The sequence below is a fragment of the Leucopleurus acutus genome (assembly GCF_964270905.1).
Source record: "Leucopleurus acutus genome assembly, chromosome: 6".
NCBI classification, from domain to species: Eukaryota; Metazoa; Chordata; class Mammalia; order Artiodactyla; family Delphinidae; genus Leucopleurus; species Leucopleurus acutus.
Window position 1 is genome coordinate 64,578,395 of NC_139149.1, and position 20,535 is coordinate 64,598,929.

General features: G+C 37.8%; 3 protein-coding genes across 3 annotated transcripts in view; all 3 read right to left on the reverse strand.

The window, feature by feature from the left end:
- Positions 1-2,635, reverse strand: part of LOC309962965 (titin-like) — a gene marked incomplete at both ends in the record, with an annotated part of 87,215 nt that extends 84,580 nt beyond the window's left edge. Inside the window, 4 exons of the mRNA XM_082841070.1 lie at positions 9-287; positions 388-669; positions 1,168-1,731; positions 2,623-2,635. Coding sequence (XP_082697196.1) covers positions 9-287; positions 388-669; positions 1,168-1,731; positions 2,623-2,635 — 1,138 coding nt within the window. The remainder of the gene's footprint in view (positions 1-8; positions 288-387; positions 670-1,167; positions 1,732-2,622) is intronic.
- TTN (titin) overlaps positions 1-20,535 on the reverse strand; it is a 279,002-nt gene that overhangs the window by 201,943 nt on the left and 56,524 nt on the right. Inside the window, exons 44-46 of the mRNA XM_082841571.1 lie at positions 18,748-18,792; positions 4,588-7,338; positions 3,530-3,808 (exon numbers count right to left, since the gene is read on the reverse strand). Coding sequence (XP_082697697.1) covers positions 3,530-3,808; positions 4,588-7,338; positions 18,748-18,792 — 3,075 coding nt within the window. The remainder of the gene's footprint in view (positions 1-3,529; positions 3,809-4,587; positions 7,339-18,747; positions 18,793-20,535) is intronic.
- LOC309962966 (uncharacterized protein) lies at positions 11,128-17,397 on the reverse strand (the record flags this gene model as incomplete). The annotated part of the gene is made up of 1 exon (XM_082841071.1): positions 11,128-17,397. The coding sequence occupies one exon, from the start codon at positions 17,395-17,397 to the stop codon at positions 11,128-11,130; it is 6,270 nt and encodes a 2,089-aa protein (XP_082697197.1).

The window sequence follows — 20,535 nt, forward strand, 5'->3', positions numbered from 1 at the left end:
GCACTAACCTTTTAGTAAGTGGGTTGCAAGGCAGCCACACTTCCCAACTTCATTAGCAACCACACACTCATATTCACCAACGTCCGCGCTATTAAACGAAAAGATCTCCAGGGACACGACAGATTTCTGAGAAAACAACCTGTACTTTTTACTACTTCGAATTTGCTTCTTATCCTTGAACCAGCGAATTTCAAATGGTCCAGTGCCTGAGATTTCACAGTGAAGGAGGGCATTTGTTCCTCTCACTATATCTGCAGGCTCGAGAGTTTTGATGAAAGAAGGAGGTTCTACAAAAGCATGAAAGCATTGTATAAAGCGTGTGTTACGAGCAATTGAAAAGAAAATATTTTCTCAGGAAAACAATGGACTACGACAGAGTAAACACACCTTTGATAACCATTTCGGCACTGCAGCTGTCACTGCCAACGTCATTCACTGCTTCACACGAGTAATTCCCACTGTCTTCAACTTTTACGTCCGTAATATCAAGGACAGCCTCAGAATTGACAAAAGACATTCTGATTGTGTTACTCTCGGTAAGTTCTTTGTTATTTTTAAACCAAGTAACCTGGACCACAGGTGAGCCTTTCAGCTTGCAGTGGAGGCGTGCTGATTCACCTGGGATCATTAAATAAGAGGGATCCACCTTCTTCACAAAGGATGGTGGCTCTACATGAAGTTAACAAAAATGAGAAGGGAAAAGATATCTGAATCATAAACTACACAAAAGAAAAGCAGACATCATACAACAAAGAGACACATAACACACATAAAATGTCTTCTTGAAATTTCTGAAAAGGCTGTGGTGTACTCAATAGCTTTCCATGTTTCTATGATTCCAACATTTTCCCAGACTCTTGGTTAAAACAAACAAACAAACAAACAAAAACAAAACCAACCAAATTCTACTTATACAAAGAGCAATTTTATGCAAGAAGATAGTTAAGGATTGCCTAGACACTCGAAGTTCTTAGAAGAAGTTTTAAGCAAGCTTTGTTAATGGCAGACAGTTTTAAACAAACAAGAATAAGTGCATTGTGAAGAAGACTGAAAAAATAAAATCAAACAATGCCAGGATTTCCCCAAACCAAAGAGGCTGCTTGGATGAAATTATTTTAATCACAAAATGAGAGAAGGGAGTGGAAATATTATTCACACACTTCTTACCTCTGATAGTTACTGTCGCTGAAGAGGAGCTGCTTCCAGCCTCATTGGAAGCTGTGCAAACATACGTTCCTGTATCTTTTAGTTTGGCCAGAGGGATCTCGAGGGATGCTATTTTATCTTCAAAACAGATCTTATAATCTTTCCCAGGGGGGAGCTTTTGCCCGTTTTTAGTCCATGTAACTGTGACTTTTCTGTCTTCATCTGCTTGGCACTCAAGGTGTACCTTCTTATTGACAGCTGATTGCACAGGCTCTAGCTCTTTAATGAAATGTGGTTTGTCGATTATGACCAACTCAGCTTGGCAAGTATCGGCTCCAAACTTGTTAGAAGCCTTACAGGAGTAAACTCCTCTATCTTGAATTGTAAGATTTGAGATTTCTAAAATGTGTTTGTTGTCTGCATCTGAAATCCTGCAGTTAGGGGAAGGTGAGAGGGCCACGCCATCTTTCTGCCAAATGGTTTCAATCACTGGAGTCCCTGTCACTGTGCAGAGGAACTTGGCTGCCTTACCCACAAAAGTTGTTATGGACTTAGGTCTGGAGAGAAAGGCTGGTGGATATGCCTCTGTAAAAGAAAAGTTTTCAGTGTTATATTTTGTCCCTACAAAGCTCTTGCTGTAATTACATATTCCAAGAAAGAAAAAAGATGAGTAATAGCTTTAGATAGACATGAGACATTACTCAAAGTAGGGTAATGTATTAAGGTGAAAAGATGTGTCAAAGGAAAGGGATGAGAGTTTTTTTTTATAGAGGAGCAAGACAGCACTTTAAATGTCTCTATCAAAGGAAAGAACAAATGTTCCTTTATTTCACAACATTGACTCACTATTGCTAAAGCTTTGTCCATTTTATGAGCTGATTATTTGTTCGAATTATCTGATAAGCAATTCAGCTGGTACGTTAATTCTGCAAATTAGAAGACCGTATAAGGAAGATAAAGAAAACGTACTTGACTTTTCTGAAGAGTAGGGATATTAAGTAATAAAAAGTTTCAGTAGTTTTATAAAGTCTCTCTAACCCTCATGTCGATGACCACTAGCAAATCCTTAAATGGCACAACTTTAAATGTATCCACTAAATCACTTCAAACTTGTAAAAATATTTATAGCAGTAATTTCCCATGTCCATTCTGCATTTGGAAGCAAACATTTAGGAACCTCTCTTTCTGATTAAAAAAAAAAAATCCTCCTCTTTCTTCTTTCCTCTTGTGATTTGAAGCTCAAGTGTTAGTCCCATTACTGAACCAGCCTATTTTGGGTAAAGAAATTTCCCGAAGTGTCATTAAGAATAATGCCATGCACTTGGCAGTACGGAGACTCTGATCACAAAGTGAAATCCACTGAATGGGTCACCATGGGCCTGGGGGTGTGGAGTTTCTGATATAAAGGAGTTGTAGAGGAGAGGAAGCTACAGGACACCCTGGCTTTTTCAAGTCAAAGACGCATGCTGCATTTACCCTTCCCCTCCATGCTGTCATTGAAAAAGATGACCAAGGTAATACTGTAAACCAACTATACTTCAAAAAGAAAAAGAAAAAGACAAAGGGACAGCCTCACCCTGGCATTTCGTGCATGCTTCTGTCAACAGCACAAGTCATTGCTACTTCTGACCCTAAACCATAGTTCATAAGTTCATACTCACATTTTCCCTTTATAGGAAGAAAGCAAAAGAGAAAGAAAGACTGAGAAAAAGAGGTAGGAAAGAGTTTTTTTTTTTTTTTTTTGCTAATGAGGGAATTCAAACTCCTGATGAGTGTTACCTACTTGACAGTCATCCTGTGTGTCCTCAGGAAATGGAGAACAGAATATTTGTGTAGTTACTCTTATTTTTCAATTAGTAATAAAGCTTAGGTGAGAATCCTAGTTTGTAGTTCTGTACTAGCTCCCTGTCTCCTATTAGGATTTGTTTGACTTTAGTCTTATGCTTTGGCTTTTTTCATTTTGTAATTCTGTTCTTAATTGGTTAACTGGGTCCAAATTATTACACACATTCGGACATCATTTACTTTTTAGTAGCACCAAACTGTCCTGAAATTTTTTATGCTAGAGGTCAAGCCAGACCATTTAATAAAAAGAACAGAACAAAACCAAAACCCAAACCAAACTATGAGAAGCCACTGCTTGTGTGATTCCTTCACATTGCTCTTGAAATAAAAATTTTTTTTCTTTAGCTGTTTTTAGAAATGTGACTGTAAACAATGACTTCTTGTCTCTCATAGGCTCTGCACTACCTAGCCACTGTGTTACCATCTTGGCTACTGGTCTCTCCAGTTGGTAGGACAAGTACCTCCTGCACCTCTACAAAAAGTAAAATAGGCAATAATATGAAATGGAATAACATCTGTGTCAGTGTATGGCATTTACCTGTCACAGTCAGTGTGGCTGTGCAGCTGACACTGCCATACTCGTTGGAAGCTTTGCAGGTGTACTCGCCACAGTCAACAACCTGGGTTCTCAGGATTTCCAGGATGGTGACATAATTTGCAGACCGAATAGAACACTTGTCACTCTCACAGATTTCTCGGCCAGCTTTGAACCACTGGAAGCGGACATTGGGAGCGCTGTGGATCTCACAGGTGAATTTGGCGAGGTGGCCCAGGGCTACTTCCTGGGGCTCAATTCTCCTCCTGATCACTGGGGCAGCTGCAAAGGGAAGCAGAGCCCATTAGCACACCTCCTTCTCAGGTACCCCACGTTTTTCTTTTCCTTCTAAACTTTGTTGCTGTTAATGGAGTGAAACAGTTGAAATTAGTGAAGTGGATTGCAGCAGTTTAAGACAAGTGACTGGAAAATGAGGAAGATCACTGAAGGCAAAAGAAGACAGCAAGCAGCTTTCAACATATTCAATTGCTACTTTTCAGTGAATTGTGAAAAAATGATTAAAATGATGTGATGCTCTTGGCTTACATGCATAACAATACGATATATTCTTTAAATATACCATGCTGACTAGGAACACTGCGAATAATGTGAAAAAAACATGATCTACTAAATAAAGTGATGAAGTGAAACAATAGCAAAAAAGATAATCGAAACAAGACAATTAATCATGGTTATTTGAATTTAAGGATGAGACTGGTGATTTCAGGGTAACTAGGTATTCACTGACAGCTTTTTATTACATATCATTAAAGTATTTTCATATAGAAAGAGACTAAAAAAGCATTTATCAGTATTATGAAATATATGGAAATACGTTTCATTTTAAAAATAAGTAGTAGTGTAGATATAACATACCACCCAGTAAGGCAGTAAGGGAAAAGGGGAAAGTTAATAACCATGATTATGCCTGTGATTTCATTCTTACTCTAAATAAACTGCATTCTGGCAATGGCAGATAAGTGAAAATTCAGTGAGGAAGCCTAAATCATTACAACCCAGTGAATGTTAGAACTTGATTCACTGAATCCTTAAAATCCAACCTCTTTTGACTACAGTGAGTTTTGCTGAAGTTGCTGTTTTTCCATCATCATTCAAGGCCTCACACGTATATTCCCCTTGATGTTCTTCTCTATTTACTTTGTCGATCACTAGCATATATGTATTTTGATCTTGTAAACACTTGAACTTTTCACCTGAAGGCACAAGTTTACTCTCAAAATACCAATTCACCTCTTTGGCATTTGTTATGGATGACGCGAGGCTTACGGTGTCACCTTCCTTGGCAATCATGTCCACCAAGGGCGTCTGTACATCAGGACCACCCTCTCTGAGTGAGCTACCCTTAGCCTCCCGTATCTCTACTGTATGAGCCTTCTCAGTACCACCTTCAGAGGATTTCTCTTTTTCCTCTGATGGTTTTGGTATCTCATCCAGTTTTTCATCAGAGACAGCAGCGGAAGCAGTTGTGGCACCCACAGCTTTGACCTGACTTTCCACCTTAAAATAACTTATCTCTTCCTTTAAGACAAGATATTTAGATTCAACCTCTGGTTTGGTTATTGCTTCAACCTTCTGTGGATCAGAAAAAGAATCCATTTCTTCCTGCAAGTCTATTGTGGCTCCTTTCTGAATTCCAGGTTCCTCAGCTGTTAAGATGTTCATTTCCTCACATATTATAGAACACAAAGCCTCCTTAAGTTCAGTTTTCAAGTTAGCCATTTGAGGATCAATGCCTTCAATAGTGATGGCTAATTCTTCTGTTAGAGACTTCACTGAGGTAATAAAATAGGTGCACATAATGCGGTTGGGCTCTTGGGTGAAGTCTATGGCCTTGACCTCTACCTGTTCAATGTTTCTTAACCATTCAGAGAAAAGACTCAGCTGCTCGCTGGCCACTGCTGCTTGCAAAGCCCTGCGGATCTGAGTTTTCAGGTTTAACCGCTGCTCTTCAGGAATAGCAGAAAGCAAACTTTCCTTAGAAAGCAGGTCACTTCCCTGCACCTCCTGCACACCATTTATTGCCATGGGCTCTTTTTTATACTTAGTGGTTTGGTTCGGGGGCATTGCCAAGCTGTCAAGACGCTCTTCCTTGAGCAGTACCTGCTTTTCCTCACCTGCCAACGGAAACCTTAAGGACTTGCCTTCCTCAACGCTGGCTGCGAAATCTTGCTTTGCACTGTCCAGTTGATCCACACTTTCCATTAAGATTTCACCTTCTGTGCACGTGTGTTCTGAAGGGACCCGGGAGATCATGATGTCAGGACCCTGGAAACTTTCCACGTGTCCCTCAGCTAAGCTCTGATTCAGGATGAGGGCACTTTGCGCCTCTTGCTCTTGAAGGATCACTCTTTGCTCTTCATCCACTGCGGATACTATCTTTTCTTTTGGTAGAAGTACTTCCTCAGCCACAGAGGTTGGATATGAATGGGCTGGCGTTTCTTCTATTGATGACTGTGGATAACTCCCTTCAGGTTCAGCTAATAAAGTTTGCAGAGACTCAACTGTTAATGAACTAATTTCCTCTATGGACATGGCACTTGGGAAGATTTTTTCAGTATCTGGTAGAACCACCTGTAATTCAGGCTCTTGATACATTAGAATATCTTCTTTGGGGAGGGTGTCCTGGGACTGGACAATCTGCAGCTGTACATTGGGAGGTGGTTCCTTGATAGGCTGGACATGAATAGTGTCACTGATGGAAAGAAGTTCACTGATGCTTTCAGGAGTGGGCATATCCTGCTGTAACATGACTGTGGATTGCAGTTGCTCAGCTATGAAAGTAACTTGACTGCTCAGTTCATTGGTTTTAACAATATGCTCGTAAGAAAGCTGCTGTTTTCCTTCTGCAATTAAAGCAGCTTTCAAAATGGTGTCCTTTACAAAAGCTGCAGTCTCCTGTTCTGAGTCAAGTGCCTCAACTGCAGGGACCGTTAACGATGTCTGGGGAAAATCTTCAGGAGCCTCTGGTGTGGACGTTGCTTTACAGGGGGCATCAGTCATGTGTGTGTCTTCCAGAAGCACGAGCAGCTCTGCGGTACAGGTGGATTCACCCCACACATTCTCCGCTTTACAGACATAGAAACCACTATCTTCTTTCTGAGGGTCATTGACGATGAATGTCCCGGAACCATCAGGATTATGAATGATAGTGTAATAAACATTGGTGCAAAGCTGCTTGTTTTCCTTGAACCACGAAACAGTGGGTGCAGGCTCTCCAAGCACCGTGTACTCAAAGATGGCAGGGAGCCCCTGTGCACAGTGAATTGGTTTTAACTCCTTAAGGAAGTAAGGAGGACAAGGACCTTCGAGCTTTTCCAGAGATTTCTCTTCTGCTGATTCTGGTTCTTGGAGCCCCTCTCCTTTGGAATTTATTTTCAGATAGGCACTACATATTGCCTGTCCATATTCATTACTGGCAATACATGTATACTCTCCCTCATCCTCTAATTTGGTGAACAGAATGATCAAGCTGTGATCATTACCGTCAAAAACAAATTTGTAGTCAGCTGAAGGGGTTAACATTACTCCATTAAAGAACCACTGAATTTGAGGCCTGGGAATACCAGTGACAGTAACAGACAACTTAGCCACATCCTCTATGCTTATTTCAGCATTTGACACTTCTTTGATGAAAACTGGGACACTGCCTTCCTTTTTGGAATCGAATTTAGTTGAATGAACTGGAGGTTCAGACAAAAGTTCCAGTGTTTCATTTCTATTAGATAACTGAAGGCCAGAGCTAGAGGTTTGAGGTCCTTCTTCCTCAGCAGACAGAAGAGAACTAGAAAACTCTGTATGGGGAAAAATGATTATTATTTTACTAAAACAAACAAAGAAGTCGTCAAAGAATTATGCACCAATTGATGGCCTTCTTCTGTTTTATTCCTGAAATCATTAGATTATCTTGAGATTAATTTATCAAAAGGCACATTTCTAAAATTTTAACCTTAGCTTATTATATTATATGATTATAAATACTGTACTGATGCAACTTTCAGTCCATTTCATTTGTGTTAGAGTTTATACATTTTAAAGATGTTCTTATGCGTTTTCCTTTGTGATACAGTCCCAATTCTAAAGTTTGAGAAACTGCTGGCTGGCTAAATATTGCTAATCAAATAATTCAGGATCCAAATGTTTTTCTTTAAAACACAACTTTTAAATAAAAATTCCACTAAATATTAATTAATTAAAAAAGAATTCAGGATCATTTAAATAAATTTCTAAAAAGATCCAGAATTGTTATTTACATTTAGAATTTTCTTGAGTTTAAGAGTGATCTTCATTGTCAAATTGAAGACTGTTTATTTTCAAACTAAAACATCTATGTTCTAGTTACTGCTTATAACTGTTTTCAGTTACTAGAAATGCAAGCCTTCCTTTGCCTGTGTAAATTGCCCTATTACTTCAACAAAGCTTTTATAATGAGGCTTATGTTAAGAAAATGGGAGAATCAGAAATGAGAGAAAACTCCAACATTAAGAATTTAATTATAGTTTATTGCATGAGAAATACCTACACAGTATTATTGAACAGGAAAACAAACAGTGAATAACAGATACTCTTTAAACAGTATCATGGACAGGATGAAAGACGTAATTTGATAACAAGGAATTAGCTTTTCATTAAAGCTATTAGGTAAATAGAACAGCTCTGGTTAATAATAGTTTTATTACCTTACCTAGAGCAGTTTTACTATTGTATTAGTTTACTTGCATCACGTGGAATAGTCTTATGCTTTAATTCAAATGTATTAGCAGTAAAAGACAGGACTCCAGTATCTGTTGGCTTATATAAGTATATTGGTAAAACTTACCTATAGCATGTAGAATACAAACTCAGTTATTATTATTTCAGTTAGTAAGCTGTAAAAACATTGATTAATTTCACATACTAATGGTGACCACTTAACATTTAATCTATAATGTATCACTCGTGTCAGTTTTCCCTTTTCACTTGAACTCCCAAAATATCTGTAAAGGGAGTGAATGTCAGTATAGCGAAAATACCCCTACTCACTAACATGTTGAAATATTTTCAATTGTTTTTCCTTTCTTCTAAACATGGTATATTAACTATATGAAAGATACCAGATGAAATTCAAGAGTCCTGAAACATGAAAGGTGTAGTTTAAAATACATGTAGTAATAGCAGCTAATAATTATGTTTAAACTCTACTATGCATAAAACAATGAATTCTTTATCCAGCATCAGAAAAATTCATATTTCAGGCTTTTAAGTTATATGCCGTTGAGTCAGAAAATAAAAAATTCCATTTAATTATCTACAACAATTAATAAGTAAGCCAAGGGTGGGCAAGGCTTATTTTTCTTTATTCAGTCACTTTTATTCTGAATATTCTCAAGTGCAATGAATTTAAGACTAACAGAATTCTAATGAGCAAAATCAAATAAAGCCCACCTTTTTATAAGCATAAAAGTATAGTTTTCAGCCCTTACTGCCAATCCAATATGGCATTAAAACTTTTTTTTCTTTTCTTTCTTTTTTTTAAGAACAGGTTTGAACTATTGTTATGCTGTATAATGTTTGGGTAAAGTGTGCTTATCATGTTTGTCATGACCTGAATTTCTAATTTATTTAAACATCCATTATGTGACTCAGAGTAGAATAAATCCTTAAGTCCCTAAACTATAGAATTAGTTTTATTTCAGGGATTTATGATGTGATATATGATATATATATTATTATATATTATATTATATATATAATATAATATATAATAATATATATTATGATGTGGTATATAGATATATATCATATCTATAATTATGATCACAGATATTGTCTGCTCACTGGTTGAAACAGAAATGATTGTTTCACAATAGTGTATCTATCTTGATAAGTTATGGTGACTCAAAGAAAGCAAAGCGAATGTTCTTTGGGGGGTGGGGTGGGTGGGGTGTAAGCCTGACTGGTCTGTCTATATCCTACACATTCTCCCAGTTTCTTCTTTAATTTGAAAGGCTTTTAGGGAAGTCCCATTGTGGGAATAAAAAATTTGACAGATGAAAGAAGCATAATAAACATGATTGGATATATGGATTCTCTTGAAAATTAAATTTAAATTAAATGATTAATGTTTTAGTATTAAAGTAAAATTAATGTATTTAATATGATCATATTATGTAAAAATTGCTCAATGCAGGGGAGAAAATAGCCATTAGATGACAGTGAGTAATTTACAGAGTTGGAGGAAGAGAAGTCTCACAATCAAATTACTATATTCTATTATTCCTCTTGTCATCTGTTGCAAAACTGAAATGTATTCCGAATTATATTAAGAAAAGTTACCACTGGGATGACACAGAATCATAGATGAACAATCACCTCTGTGGTCTTTTGGTCTAACCCTTCGTTTTCAGGTAAGAAAAAACTAAGTTTCTTTACGTTTATTACAGCTTATATGAGAAGATTTAGTTCACAGTGGCACATAGGTACGTTAAGGATTTTGTGAACTTACTATAATTATAATTTTGAAAAACAAAAACAGCCACTTTAGAAACATATATGTTTATACATCTTAAATTTGAATGCTTATTAATTTCTAGTTTTAAAAATAAAATTCAGAGAAAAGGACAGGAAAGCTAATTATCTTGTTATTTGTATATAATCTGAAATACAAATTACCATATTGCTTCAATACTAGAGATGTCCCACCATCTTTTTCTAATTTTAAAGATTCTGAAATTGTACTGCAGTTTAAAATTTATATATAAATGTAATATAGTAGTTTCTTGTCCCAACCCCAGTCCAGTATCAAATTAATGCTACATTTTACACTTAATGCTATCTCAGAAATTGAGAAAATGAGGTAGTTCCAAAAGTGGAAAGATATTTATTTGCATATTCTGCAAATGTCTAGGTGAACTCTACCCGCCAAGAGATCACCATTGGTCCCTTCAAAAGCAGCAAGAGTTAAAACACTTAAGAAGAGGGATATTAATAATGAAAATATTTTTTAAAGAGCTGAAAATAAATATGAAGATTGCAAGGTAAAACAGATTATAGAGTTAGTTACCAATTGGGCAAAGCTAGTTTCTGTTGCTGCTTGGTTTGTTCTAAGTCTGAATAAATAAGCATGTATTTGGGTGCAAAAGAGTTATCGTTTCCAAAATGACTTAGAGCAGAGAGATTTTACCTTACCAATTTGTCTGTGTGGTCATCTGATATGGTCTTCCATTTCACATTTTACTTGACATACACAGTTTATCTGCTAAAAGAGAATGCATTCTGCTGAAGGACTTTATGGAGTAGAAGGAGGGTAAAGTAGAAGTACCAACGATTAGGTAGCCAAGGAGATGTTTAATAGTGTTTGATGATTCACAGCAGAGTTGACACAGGTGATAATTCCACAGTTTAGATAATAGAATATCTACATGTATTACAAACATGAGATTTCCACATAGAGAAACTGTTTTCCCTGGGGTTTTTCAATGTAATTTGTTCAAATAGAGTAGATGTATTTGGAGATTTATTAGAACTATATAATCTGGAAAGTGTGAAAGCATTCAAGTCCATTCTCATCATTATGGGGACACTAACACCTTGCATGAGGAGCTTTAAATTAGGGTGAGCACTGCACAGGCCTCAGCCATGCCCGATTTGTTCGTAGCTACACACCTGTACTCACCTTCGTCCTCCTTCACTAAGCTTGTTATGAACAGGTTGTGGAACCCTATGCCACTTTCCTCGGCACTGAACCTTGTTCCTTGCACCAATCTCCCATCTTTGTACCAGTAAACCGTGGGCCTCGGAGAGCCACGGACTAAACACTGGAAATAAGCTGCTGTCCCTAACGGTGCTGAACAGTCAGAAATACCTTTGATAAACCTGGGAGGCCCTTCCTCCACCTGAAATTCAAAAAAGCTGTCTGCATATTTGCTCCTTAAGACTAATTCTTCCTTCACACTGCTCAATGTCACTTTACTTTTCTTTGACAGCAGAGCCAACATTTCGGAATCTCCCATGGTGAGGAATCCCCGACAGATAGCCTCCCCTACATAATTCACAGCTCTGCACCGGTACGTTGCACTATCGGAAAGACAGACGTTGCGAATCTTAAGGGTGTGACTTCCCTTCTCCTCACTAATCACATATTTAGCGTCATCTGGCTCAATACACATATATTCTTTATACCATTTCACTTCAGGAGTTGGGATGCCTATGACTGAACATTTGAACACAGCGTCTGAGTTTTCTGGAATTCTAAAATCACAAATAGGCATTATAAAGCGAGGAGGCATTTCAAATACTTCTAAGTCAATTTTTAAATCTTTGTCTTCTTCCTCCCTTGAAGCCATACTTGGATCTGCTAAATTCAATGGAAGAACATCCAGACTCACAACCATGCTTTTATGATCAGGAGTAAATTCAGGAACTGTGACTATTTTCACTTGCTTCTCAAATTCTTTAACATCTTTTTCACTTAATTCAACTTCCAGGACAATTTCTTGAGGAGAAGGGGTTCTTGATGACCCAGTGTTTTCCAAATCGAACTCCATGACATGCTGATGTGTTACTGGAGGCGGAAGGGCCACTGCTCTCTCTTTTGGGGGCACAATGTCTACATGTGCAAAGCTCTTTGCTTCCCCTATGATGTTTACAGCATGGCACATGTACTCGCCTCCCTCTCCTTTTTGAATGTTAGCAATTTCCAAAGAACACACATTACCCACCCTTTCTATTTTGATTCTTTCATCTGGCTCTAGCAAAGATTTATTTCGATACCATTTCACACCAGGAACTGGAAGGCCCTCAACTTCAACAATGAAGCCCAAGGTTGTGTTTTCATAGATCTTCCTTTTGGTCAGAGGTTCAATAAAAGATGGAGGCATTTCATTGTCTTTTGGTTCAATGGCTTCATTGGGCGTGCCAAAGGAATCAGAACGCCATAATTCATAAGCTGAGCTTCTCTCTTCTGTAGGTGTGTGGAAATGTTCACTTGATGGACTGTCCTCCCTTTCTAGTTTTGATGGGCACCTTTTAAAGATTGCAGTGGGGTTTGGTCCTCCAGTAGGAACAGAATATCTTTCAACAGTTTCTCCTCCTAAAGGTCTAGAATATCTCTCTAGTGTCTCCCCTGAGGGCACGGAATACCTCTCTAAGGTCTCTCCAGGAGGTGTGGAATATCTCTCCAGGGTGTCTCCTGGAGGTGTGGAGTATCTCTCCAGGGTCTCTCCTGGAGGTGTGGAATATCTCTCCAGGGTCTCTCCTGGAGGTGTGGAGTATCTCTCCAGGGTCTCTCCTGGAGGTGTGGAGTATCTCTCCAGGGTCTCTCCTGAGGGTGTGGAACACCTTTCTGCTAACTTGCCTTCGGAAGGTGTTGAGTACCTTTCAGTAGCTTCCTCTAAAGGTGTGGTCCTTTCAATAGTCTTACCTCCCAAATTTGTTGAGGATTTTTTAGCTGTGTCTACAGGAGTAAGATACAAATCAGGAGACTTTGGAGTTTCAAGATGTTCAACAGAGGATGGTGGGGTATAAAACTGATCTAGCTCAGAGAGTGCTTCACTGCTTGTACTTCCCACATCAATTGAAATATCAGATTCAGGAGAAAATGGGCGTCCCAGTGATTCCTGTTGTTGGTTGTAGTACTCATACACAGTGCTGAAAGTTACTTCTTCAACCTCCATTGATGTGACTGATTCACTGTGGACAAGATCTGCCTTGTGCTTGGTGTCTGCAGTCTCAGGAACTTCATGCTTTCCAGCAGCCAGTAAGTACTGTGTTAGGGAGGTCTCACATTCCATTACCTCCGTTGTATGTGCCTCATCCAACTTAGGAGGATTTTCAGAAAAACAAGTTTCTATATTTTCTTTTTCAGTACTGGAGAAAGAAGTTTCATTCTGAACTTGAATTTCTTCATAACATTTTTCTTTTCCAGGAGCATCCATTTTCTCACTTATTTGATCATTTGGATTCCGTTGTTCCTCAGTCATTAAGAATGGAAAGTGCTGACTCAGGGAAATTTTTCTGCGGCATGTGTCTGCTTCCTGAACCTCACTTATGTGGTCTCCCAAAATTCCAGCAGCATATCCCTGTGTCCCTCCATCTTGCTTTTGAAATGACTCCAACTCTGGTTCCAAAGAATGCTCCTCCTCCTTTTTACAAACCTCTATAAGCTTTTCCTCACTTGCTTTTTTCACATGTGAAATGAAACTCCTATCCCCATTTTCCTCAGAAATATCAGTTTTTCCTACATCTGTGGATGAGGTTGAAAGTAGGGCACACGGTTCACTATGGATCTCTTCAGAAATAGTCTTAAGAGAAATATCAGTATTTAAAATTTCTAAATTTTGTTCCTGCTTATGTTTTTCCAAATAAGAGGCATTTTCATCACTACCACTTTTCTCCCTCACAGTCCTATCTAAAAACTCCTTACTGGAAGAAATCTCTGGATTGGTAAATATGTTACTTTGTGCGCTTTGAGAGGTATTCTGTGTATCAGATTGTAATGTTTCAGTGCTAGGAACTTCCTCTTTATATGGTGTTTCCTGCTGTTGCCTAGTTTCTTGCTCTTGAAACTCCTTAGCTGGGTCTCCTAAATGAGAATACATTTGCTTCAGATCAAATACAATGCTCTCAGCCTCGGTTGTTTCAGAAGCAGGATGCTGGGTTTGAAAATAAGCTTCTTCTGATTGATCACTATCTAGTCTAACTTCCTGAAATTTTACATCCGCATTTTCTATTTGAGCATGAAATTGCTTTAGGTCAAATGTAATAGGTGCTTCATGTTCAGCCCTTCCAGCAACTGCAGATTGATCTATAAGACCTACTTCCTTCTGTTGTTCCCTCTCTTGTACTTTAAGTACCTTATGAGTTTGAGAGGAAAGCAGCTTTAAATTCATTACAATGTTAGATGAATCTTGTTCAGTGTTTGGAGGCATTTCCTCTGCCTGATGCATATTTGTGTTTAGGTTACTTGATCTTGATTTTCTTTGCTTTAAGGGAAAGTCTTTGTCATCAAGCTTCTTTTGAGGAGGATTCACAAATGATTTCTTGGTAGGTCTTTTTTCTAGAACGCCTTTTTCTATATGTTGTAACTTTTCAAATGCAATGATTCTATGCCTCACCTTTTTTCCTGGGTAGTATCTCCCTTCCCCAAAGGGTTCTTCATATACAATGATGGACGATTCTTTTGTATTGTAACCATCAGAAGTTCTCTCAGAGTGGATATTTGATAAATAGTCACTTTGGGCATATTCTTGCACGTTTTCCCTTTCTGGTCCACCAAGTTTCCCCAAATCATTTCTTACCTCTTTCCTAATTTTAACTTCACTGAAATCATCAACAGATGGATAGACAGTTCCCTCTGCTTGGTGTAGCTTTGACTTTTCATTTACATGTTCCTCTTTCTCTTCATCCTGACATTGTATGAGTTCAGCTCGGAGAGGCTTGTTGATTGTTATGGATGTAGAAGCACCCTGCATAAATATGGGCAGTTTTTCTCTAGAAGATGTGCAAGAAACCTGGACTTTCTGGTCTATCTGTTCAATTGTCTCAAGGCTTTGAAAATATTCTCTTACAGAATATTCTTTTATATTGGATTGGGGAGTAAAAGGACCGGTTGGATAATCATGAAAGTGTGCCCTTACAGATTCTCCCTGAATGTGTTGATCTTTGGAATATTTGGCATAAATTCCACTCATATTTTCTAATTGACTATATTCCCTGTGAGTGACAGGTTCCACTGTTAGATCTGAAACACTCTCAACCATTCCTGAACTGTTTTCAGCAACACATTCATATTTTCCAGAATCTTGAGAATTAACATCATTAATATATAACCTGTGGCTACAATTAACTTCTTCAAACTGGAACTTCTTGTTCTGCTTTAAAAGGACTCCATTGTGGAACCATGTCACAGCTGGTTTAGGCTCACCAGACAGTGAACATTCAAGGACTATGGAATCCCCTTCTCTACAACTGGCATGCTTTGGCATTTCTTGTAACACTTCTGGCGGCTCGTTAGTAATATCAGATGAAAATATAAATTTGTGCTTTGGTGACCGAGTAGCCTCATCTTGAGGTGTTGCTTTAGGTTCCAACTCCTCCGGTTGAAACAACTCTCTTGACTCTTTATCCTGTTCTGGGGTAGGAGTAGCTGCCGTTATCTGAATTTCTACAGGAAAGGAAAGAAGTTCTATGTCTGCAGAGGGAGGAACTGGTGGGTTAGCTTTTAACATATGGAGATTTGTTTGGCCTTCCTGTCTCAGAGATGGAGGAACGCCTTTTGCTTGGTCAAACACCAATGTCAGCTCCTCTTCTTCATCAGTGTAGTCATGCAACACTGGGACCCTATGTGCTTCGACATCATGCCTTTGTTTTGACTTCACTTTAAGTACACCGGTTGTTTTTACTGTTCCGTATTGGTTAAACAGCACACAGGTAATGAAACCTTCATTTTGAGGATGGACAGAAGAAAAGGTTAACGTTGAATAGTTTTTGAAAGTCTGAGTGATAAAGCCTCGATTACATGGGATTGGTACATCATTGTTATACCATGTCACTATGGGTTGAGGATATCCTTGAAAATGACACACAAATTCACAGCTATCACCTTCATAAACTTCTTGAGGTTCAATTTCTTGAAGAAATGAAGGTGGGCAACGTTGTGGATGTTTCTGGAAAGAATTTTCGAAAAATCTTGTGCTTTTTTCTTCCTGTTCAGTTTTGAATTCATCGACTTTTGTGGAAGTGGAGTGTTGAAATTCTCTCAAATCATCTTTTCTTATTTGGTCAATATCTAATGCTTCACTTTCTTGAATATTTACAACTGCACCAAAAGATTCACTGGTGTATGGTATAGTAACTTGAGACACCTTTTCAGGGGTCTCATATATTTCCTCATTCTTACTTACATTTGTGATATCTTTAGATGACTCTACAATTTCCGTTTGGGTCATAAGTTTTTCAAGTTGTTCTCTTGCTTGGATATTCTCATTTACTAGAATCCTACCATATAAATGGTCCCTTGATAGTCTTTCTCTTAGGAATGCCTCTTGGCTCATTCTCATTTCAGTCTGGAGAATTTCCTCATCAACAGTAGTTTGAAAGCTTGTGGGAGGTTCTCCAGATTCTACATTTTGATCCATTAGATTAGGAAGGACCTGTGGATCTTGGACAATACCCTCAGTTGAATTATCTACCTTATCCCTATTGTCAGCTAGATCAGATACAGACCTGCTTTTTATTTCCTCTCGAGAGAACAGAACGTCTTTATCACTGTCTTCACTTCTCAAAGTTCTTGAACTTATTTCAGATGACATATCTAACAAAGATAATTTCTTTTTCTCCATTAACATTTTTCTAGCCTCCCGTAAATGCTGCAACTTCATTTTGGTCTCCTCATCCAGGAAACTTTCACCTACATTAAGCCATCCCCTTGTGTCAGATTTGCTTTCTAAATATTCTTCATCGTACATTAAATCTGTTTTCCTGCCAGGACTTACTGTCTTAAAGTGTATAGTTCGCATGATTCCCTGTTGTTCCACGTCTTGTTTCTTGTTAAAGGGAGAGCCAGTAAACCTCAGGTCAACCTTTAATCTATCTTCTCTCCTTTCAGCTAAAGCCTCCATATTTCCATGTGTCTGTTCTGCCCTTTTCAGAAATTCTAAATATTTCTCATCTTGCCCTTTTTCAATAACAAGCAACGATGCAGTTGACTCAGCAGACCCTTCACTATTAATTGCTAATAATCTATAACTTCCAGTATCTCTGTCTTGGACCCTTTTAACCTCTAAGCTGGAAGAGTGATGATGTAAATCACTCTTTGTTTTTATAACCCGTCGAAGACCTGTTGGGATAGGTCGATTGTTATGAAACCAAGTCATTTCTGGAGTTGGACAGGCAATTAATCTACATGTAAAAACAACAGGTTCACCCTCGAAAACATATTTAAACATAAGCTTTTGGGTAAAACAAGGCTTGAAATATTTGGGCCAGGAGCTTGTAGATGATATTCTACTTGCATATCTTTTAGCAGCCATGGAGCTGTGATCTATGTCTTCAGAATCTGAGAAGGCAACACGGGTATCTCTTTCTGAATGTTCAGATGCTTCCTCAGAGAACAATTCTGAAAAAAAGTTCAATTATAAAGCATTTTACTATTTTCCATAGTATTTGAAAAAGTTGAAAATAAATGAAATTGCAAAATAGGAAATGAAATAAAGTGCATGCTACAGATTCTCACAAATCCATAAAAAATTTCACTCACCATATTTGTTCGAATAAACGCAACACCATGCTCTGTTTAAAAGATTCTGACACGAAAATCGTTCGTTGTCTGGTCTTTTCTTCAAACTGCTGAAATTTCTTCTTGAACAAGCAAAAATGAATTTCAAAATAACGTGTTCCTGTGCGTATTTGTTTTGAGAGCAGGAAAACTGTCCTTTTGATGGCTAAGAGGAAAATCTTACCTGACTTGCAGAGAGTGGAATAAACGCCCTTTCTGATCCTTTTGATTATAGATTAAATTATTATATTTTTGGAGAATTAACTATTTAAGATATATATATACGAGAACTATAACCATAAATGATTAGCTAAAATAAAATAAAATAAAATAAAATAAAATGAGAAGGCGTTTATTCGAACTAATACAGCCATAAAGTCACGATGTTATGCAAAGAAAAGCAGGCAATAAGGATCACATAAGGCAGCTATCTGCAAGCCAGTGTAAGAGACATATCAATGTTAAAATGATGTATGTGCATGAAGTGTAAACCAGAATGGGAATGTAACATTTTCACACACCCTAAATAAAAAAGCGCCTCAATGATAATTCATTCATGATGTTGCATTCTGAGAATGACAGCTAGGTTATTGTCTCTTGTTCAATTTAATTCACAGTGATTTTGAAAACAAACTTCTAGTTCATGATTTCATGCATTAAGATGACAACCTTTTCTAATACACGCTTTTGAAAATGGCTGCAAACATGAAGTTGATTATGGCTGATAAATTTTAAATATAAGATTTTAAATTACCATAAAACAAATTACTGTGAAATGCATGTAACTATCAGCATACTAAACCAGGCATGCAACACGGTAATATATACTGTAAGAGATATATTTGTACATCTATGTCATTTTTCTCAATACTACTAACAGAAGGCAGCTCAAGGATTCTATTAATCCTTCAGAATTTCTACTTAAATCTCATATTCAGTATAACCATACCTTTCATCTCCATCTCAATCTGCTCATGCAACATTGATTCAGGAGCTAGAATGCAAAAACAAGAGATTTTCATGATTAATTCCATGTACTTTCTGCCTCAATTCATGATTCATACAATTACAATTTTCTCTTTACTATAATAGAAAACTACATCCCCCAAATGCACCCCCCAAAATCCATGCCAAACAGATCAATGAGCTGATAAAGTACATGACAATGATGAAAGATTTTTAAACATTTTTATTTTAGGTTCTCTATGAAATTTCCACTTTTACTTCCACAATTCCCCATGCCTTTTACATGCACTGAGAAAAGCAATCCACAAACAAAAGGAATATTTCTTTTTTAATGTCTTGTTGACTGACTACTTGCTAGGAGATGAAATCACATTTAGAAGGAACATGCATTTTCTAACTTGCCACTTTTAACTGAGGGCCATTCTCAGACTTCCCTGCAGAATTGAGTTTTCTGCTAGTAAACACTCCTTTGATTTGAACCACCTTTAAAACTTCACGCAAAGTCCAATTATATGTTAAAGAGCAGAACAAAGAGTCCTCAACTCAAAATTACTTTTATTACATAAGGAAAAGTCACAGCCTTTAGACACAATCGTCTCTGGGTGGCTTCAGAGAAAGCAGGTGCTCAGGTAACACTCTCATTCTCCCGTCTGTGTGACACAAGTCAGTGTGCTTGCCGCCCTGGCTTCTCAGTTCCTTGTGGTCTTTGGCATGAAGTTACTGACAGACTTGATGTTTTCTTTGACGATGCTCTCTTTACTTCACGGGTTGTTTTAATTTGGGACTCTTTGAGTGTTTTAATACTTTTAGTGTCTGAACTAAGGGTAATTTTGGTAAGTGGTCTGGTTTGCAATTCTTTTGCTAGGTAAGAATAAAGTTTGGAAAAGGAATAAATTAGTTGTGTTTGTAAGAGTAAAACACACGTGGAATTTAGAGACGATGGAATGTCATTAGGATGAGAGGGTAAGCAGCACATTAGTCCCCAAACTAGGATATATCTATGCTTACTACGCACATAAGAACTCTACTCAAACAGACTTACGGGGGTTCACATTCCTACCTGATTTTCATGGATAACTAGCCTATGTAAAATTATTAGGCCCAAATCGAAGAGGAGCAGATAAAGACTGGCCTATATTAGATAATTAGATAACTGTGCCTGATCCTTCACTCTTCAAACACTGAAAAGTGGCTTCTCTTTTAACTTTCTTCAGTAAGGCAGTCTGGACTTCCCAAGGGAAAAAAAAAATGCTCAGACACCAAGAACATTTTAATAATATAATTGTTGGAACTGAGTGAACTGGAAATCCTGAGGCAAAAATGTCCAGCTCAAATCCACTCTGGGAACACGATGATGAAGCACTGTCCTAGGGCACTAGGTTCTTCAGGAAGCGAGTTGAAAGACCTACATTTCTCCCACCTCCACAACACACCAGCTCCCAATTATCTTGCTGCGGAAACCATCACAGTTGTCACCTACGTGACTTGTAGACAACGCCTCCAGATAGACAGTTTCTTGTGTGATTACTGTGCTAGCCAGCAGCTATGGTGAAACTGAAGGTCAACTTTCTGGATGGTGGAATTTTCTACCTAATTTGCATAATTAGACCTCAGTTCTTGAGCTATCCCTTTCTTAGGCTTTAAAAATTAATCAGAAATAGCTATAGACCAAAATGTCAGATTAAGAAAAAAACAAATTCTCCTTTTGGTGAGTGAGGATTGCAGATACATTAAGTGAATTAATGAATCTATCTCAAAATTCAATGCAGAG